General features: G+C 43.1%; 1 protein-coding gene across 1 annotated transcript in view; it reads right to left on the bottom strand.

The window, feature by feature from the left end:
* Window positions 1–5,594, bottom strand: part of LOC113170263 (polypeptide N-acetylgalactosaminyltransferase 10-like) — a 43,702-nt gene extending 38,108 nt beyond the window's left edge. The window contains exon 1 of the mRNA XM_026372287.1: window positions 5,391–5,594. Within this exon, the coding sequence (XP_026228072.1) occupies window positions 5,391–5,549 (159 nt within the window). The 5' untranslated portion in view covers window positions 5,550–5,594. The remainder of the gene's footprint in view (window positions 1–5,390) is intronic.
* Window positions 5,595–6,148: the final 554 nt, after the last annotated feature.

A 6,148-nucleotide genomic window follows, 5' to 3' on the forward strand; every position in this document is an offset into this window, starting at 1 on the left:
TTTATATATATTATATATTAAATATTTACTGGAAAAACACATTAAAATAATGAACACAATCATCAATGATAAACTATTATTAATAATAATTAAGAATTAACATCCCAACTCTAGATGGGTGTTTCAATAATAAACCCTATAGGAACTGTAAGAACAGGCCCCACCTATCACCAGTGAGAGGTCCTTTTCACATTCACTGATGTTTTGGAAAACAGAAAGCTGTTTGAAAAGACCCTGTCCCATTTGGAAAGGACAGTACACCTGTGTACACAGCCATGTCAAAAAGACATGTTCGTAGTTTCCTTAGAATGAACCACATCCAACATCTATATGAGGAACTAGAGGAACTCCTTGAAACACATTATATCACGCAGCATCAGAGCAAATTCCTGCAGTGAGGTCCTCAAATCTTGTACAGACTGAAGGAGTGGAGGCTTTTACAGCAGCTGACAGCAGTTTGGAAATGATAAACATATGGTCACACCAGCATGTCCACATATATTTAACAGTAAACCAAGTGTCACTGTCTTTAGCTCACAGGTTTGTATCTGTTCGTATGTACATATGCAAACATACAGAAGCAGAGCACACACTCGGAGGTGCAGGATCCAGTTATAAACTGTATGTGTACAAGTCAAAGAAAGCATCTCACCAGCACAAACTGAGGAGGGCAAACTGCACTGTACACAAACCCACCTCCAGCTAAAATCCTGCTATCACCTGGTAACAGCTGACTGCATAGTTTCCCAAACAGCTTTAAGGGTATTAATAAAAGTGTTGGCGGGTACAGCTGGGAAACATGCAGATATCGAAATTTAAACTCATATTACTGCTGCTCAACACTTTGATCTCTATATGCATGTACTGCTAACAGACTTGGTTTGTTCTCCAAAGCCTGTAGATACAGTAAAGCTGACCTGAATGCTTCAAAGCTTCCTTCCTTCCCATTGTAATCTCCATGAAACAGTGATCAAACTCAGGGCTGCAGGGACGGTTTGTGTGTTTTTTATTAAAGCATTTTAGGTGCAGCTCCAGAAAACTTGCTCACTTTTTAATTTGCAGAAGCGCTGTGATCCTCCTGCAGTTAGCCAAGCCCGCCTTAACATAAAAACATAACACGCACCAAAATGTCCTTCCACAGTGTACATGTGTATTACTGGACTTACCTTCTACCAAACTAATGGACCCTGAATGGAAACTGTGAGGTGGGCATTTACAAAACGAGCTCATCCAACTCTATTATTTGGAGATCTTACTGAATAGACTCTAAAAGAAGAAGAGAAAAATAAAATTTTAGCATCTTTACACAGCATTTCAACTTGCCAACAAAGGAACACACAACAACACATTGTGCGCTAAGACCGTGGTGTGATGAACCTGCTGGGGGCTTCAGTGGTAATTTACAGCTATGTTGGCACTGCTGGGATCACAGCCTCCCCTGGCGCCAGTCCAAACCCATCGGAGCTGTTCAAATAAGCTCCTTATTATCATGTGTGAGGGAGAGAAGGCACAGAAATATTATATGGTGGCCATAAAATGCTCAGCTGTGGTGCCACCAGCACAAAGAGCAGCGACATCGCACCCCAGCTAAAGGGAAAACTGACAGACAGGCGCCGCTATCAGCCCCCGACTCACTGCTCTGCACAGACCTCTGCCAGAGCCTCGGAGGTACAGTACCCTGAGCTTCCAGATGATGATAACAAACTGTGAGCAGTTCTACATCCATCTGAGGAAAACTGCATGTTCACCTCTCAATGTATAAAGAGCAGGTCGAGTGTTACTGAGATTTTAATGAAACTAAGAAAAGCTTGAAACTACTTCTCACAAGAACAAAACGTGATGGCTAACTGCTGTTGAGTGTTAGTCTTGCATGACTCACGCATGTAGCAGTATGACACATGACCTCTCGCAGAAGTGAATGCTTTCTAGTCTCTAGAAGTAACAAGATCAAATATCTAAAAGCCGTCTAAGAGTTAATGAAGCACATGATCAAAGAAAGCAGACGAGATTCATATGTTGTCTGTTGATTCCTTCTAACAATAATGTTGTTATGAGGTATAAGGTTTAAAAGGCACTGACAAGCGACCTGCTTTGTGTTTTGAGCCTAGAAGCAGAGCCTGGTTGCAGAGATGCTACAGATGAAGCTCTACACTCTGATGGAGGCGTCTACACTGAGCAGCCCTGCAGCTTTCACTCTCCTCGGTGTGACTGTCTCTCTGTGAGCAGAACTCAGACGACGACGTTGATTCTCGGCTTGGCTCCATTCAGCATGATGCTACCACACATATGGCTTTTAAAGGTTGCTCCATCCTTCTGCGACAGCAATCAATTCTCAGTATGGGTAAAAGAAGCACTTCCATTGGTTTAATACAAAGTCCTGTTGATGTGCTGCAGCTGTGTGTACAGTCATTTCATTTTTAAAACTGTTATTTGCTTCTTCGCTTTTTGTCCAGTTTCACAGCAAAATTGGAGAAAATCAAACATATACAGTTTAAAATAGGAGGAAACAGAACCTCAGCCCTGAAGCTGTTAAATCAGCTGCCAGAGTCCGTCACACACAGAACATCTGGTTTCATATCGCTGATCGAAGTTCAACATGCAGCTAATTATTATTTTTCTTCTTTGTAAGACAGTTAAGACTTTGTGCATCAGTAGTAAATCTTCTTTAAAGGCGCTGGAGTGAATGAGGATGTCCAGTCTGTAATATGATGGTACATTGTCCTTATTATAGTCTACTCTTATCTTGTTTTCTGTCACATCCTCATTGGAGGATGAAGAAATCAGCAACATCAGCAGCCGTTTGAAAAAAGTGGAGAAACAGCAACGCAGCATTTTCTGTGTAAATCAGCGTGAACTTAAACCAACGCTCCAACATTTTGTTTTGGTGGTTTTCTGTACTGTAGCTGAGATGAGTGTTGCTACCGTTGTACGATATAGGAGAACATTTGGACTGTGGGTAGAGGGGAATCCTCAAAATATGAAAAATCCACCTGCAGCTTCCAGAGGTATTTTCCTCTTACTGTGGATAAGACACAGAGCACATTTCCTGTGAAAACTCTTCACAGTAAGGTGCAACTACGGTTTCCATCTCTGTAGAAGGACGTTGACATTGTCATGTTGTCTCCAAAACTGTATTTGTGTAAATACTAAAAAGGTCTGGAGCTTGAAACTTTGCCACTCTACATGTGTCTACTCGCCAACAGATTTGTGAATACTTGAGGAGTGAACTCTGGATTTACAGATCCTCCTAGAGAGCCACAGCCCTGCTTCATTTCCAACTCTCTCCCTGTCCCACTGTTGATCATCTGGATCAGGGGTTTTAAGGCAGAAGCTGCAGGTCTAGTTAGAAAACTGTGACCCTGTGGCTCTCTAGGACCACGGTCGCCTTTCCCTGGGCAAGAGGGTGACAGGTCTGAGGTTAAATCTGTGGTCTGAGGCCGCTGGACCCATCGGTCACATGTTACATCGCACTTTAACAAGCGACGAGTCCCCACGAGGACGTCAGGAAGTGTAGAGGAGGAAGCTGCTTCATGTCATCCTCTCTGAGTTAATACATCTTTAAATAAACAATACGTGTGAATGTTATTCATCACATTCATTTTATCTAAAGCATCTGAGGGAGAGACTGCGTCTGAATGAAAGTGCAGCTCATTCTGCTCGTATTTAATCTGCTCTGGTCTTGTTTTGATGGTTTAAACACGGCGTCTTCTACAATTGAGGCCGACAGACACCAACAAGGGAAAGAAAATATCATCTACAAACGTCTCTAACAAGACTTATGTGGGAAGCGGCTGAATGGGATTAGGGTATTGATTTTTATCTACTTCAACGAAGTCATAACAGCCCACAGGGAGCACTCAGACACAAGACACACACATGTATTATTACTTCCTTTATGCTCATTTGTCCTTTATTCATTTATCTCTCCAGCGTCAAATGTTTACTAGGAAGCAAGAAAATAAACACTCACAGCCTGTTGTGGCAAAGATGTTCCTTACAGCCCCCATAACTACAACTTTACTCAACAGAATTCACAGGAGCCATGCAACAGTCAAGTGCTGCTGCTAATTTAACTTTTCCAACACAACATTCAACAACACAGTCGCTCGACTGTTTGTCTTCCTCCCACTGTGCAGGACGGGGATCCATCATATACATCATTTGACTGTTCACCGTGGTTCTTTGAATCACTCTTTAAGAAACTCGGGTTATTTACCGTGAATAAAGATAAAGGGTGTAATTCATCTCTTAAAGCTTTGACGGACACACGACGACAACACGAGTCACTTTACACAACCATCAATTCAAATCTGCCACAGAGGAATTTGTGGCCCCCACATTAGGGACGAACACCTGCGACCTCTCATTTCTGACATTGATCATTTTCATAATATTATTTGAAATATTTTCCTCACAACAAACAAGAAGACTGAGAAACAGATAAACGCAGGAGGAGGACACTGATGACGAGGGAGACCTGAACCTGAACGCTGCGATAAGACCACAGACAGCGGTGCTGGCAGCTCCTGTGTGACTCATACAGGACGACTCGTCTTCACCAGTGGTCGTTCTGCCTCAGGCCGGTGAATCTGTCTTTAATCCCTCAGACAAACCTCAACATTTAGCACTAGCTGGAGACTTGTTAGTTTGCTTCTTGCTTTTACTGTGACTCAGATTTGGAGTTTCTTCCCACACATACAGTAAAAAGAAGATTTGACACCAGTCAACATGTTTAGGACTCACGCTTCATTTTACTGCTGAGTGGGCAGAGACTGAAACACTAAGTGCTGCACTTCATGACCGCTCTGTGGACACAGGTTAGTTATTCATAGAAGCCTTTATAATTCTTCATTTGTTACTTCACTCAGTTTCATTCTAAACTCTGTTTCAGACGTCACTTCATGTCTTGTACCAACTGTTTCATTTACTTAAATTAATCAGTGAGTCAATGACGAGATGGAGAATCAGCATCAGCATCAGCAGCCTCAACTGTTTCCCATGGCGACAGCTGGAATCCAGATGTTGAAGGACTGAAACATCAGTCACAGATCTGATCTCTGTCTTCACAGACAAACAATCGAAACAACTCAAAGTTTCATTCACAGTTCCTGCCGCCGGCCTCGGAGCTGTCCACGGTGCTGGACCTGTCCACGGTCCTGGACCTGGACCTGGACCGGGGCAGCGCGCAAAGCACAAAGACGCTCTCCATGGTCCTGACTCCGCACCCCGACATCAGATCCAGACCTCCAGTTGAAAATGAGAGATACAGACATTGGGCTGAATCCTGAAGAAGTCTCCTGCAGGGCTGTGCTCTGTGTTTCAGACTCTCCAGTCCTGAACTACATCTATCAAACACAGGATCCTCTCTGTTCAGTACGAGCTGCTCTTACCTGCATCAGGTGAATCCCGCCCGGACCGTCCGCTGTGTCGGGGGAGCTGTCGAAGACTCGGTCCCGGTACAAAGACCACAGCCCCACGTTGGGGAGGAAGAGAAGAGCCGCTATGAGCAGCCCGGCGAGCTGCAGCAGCCTCTTCTCCTTCCGCCTCATCTCTCCGGGAGAAAAGCGAGCGAAGCACCGGCGGCGGAAACGAGCGAGTCCGGACTTCAGACAACGCTCACTGTGACTGGGGGACGGACTGAAATCCAAGCTGGTTGGGGTCTCCTGACATCCACCACGTCCGGCTGGGACTTTCAAAATAAGACCTCAACGCTCAAAAGGTGATTTGAGCTTTTCTACAATAATAATAATAATAATAATAATAATAATAATAATAATAAAGAAAATTCATCTGTAAATGCTAAAAATGAAGCTACACGTTCACATTTCGTAGACATTATAATAATATATAATAAATCATAGTGTTTGCATTCTCAATGTGGTAATTCAAGTACTACAATCAAATGAATCACTGGGTCGGTGTTTCTAATGTCCTTCTATGAATAAATAAATGAGAAAGAGGTTGATCAGGATGTGGACAGACCGTCTGTATAACCGAACTGACATAAGCATGAGAAAATAAAGCTGGAAAACTAAACAATTAAATGATTTATTCAAACTGATCAATGGAAGAATCAAACATCCCTGAACGTCGGGTCAAAGGTCATAGCAGGACAGAACACTTTAATATTTCTAGTGTCTGTATGAAC

This window comes from Anabas testudineus, chromosome 14 (assembly GCF_900324465.2).
Source record: "Anabas testudineus chromosome 14, fAnaTes1.2, whole genome shotgun sequence".
NCBI classification, from domain to species: Eukaryota; Metazoa; Chordata; class Actinopteri; order Anabantiformes; family Anabantidae; genus Anabas; species Anabas testudineus.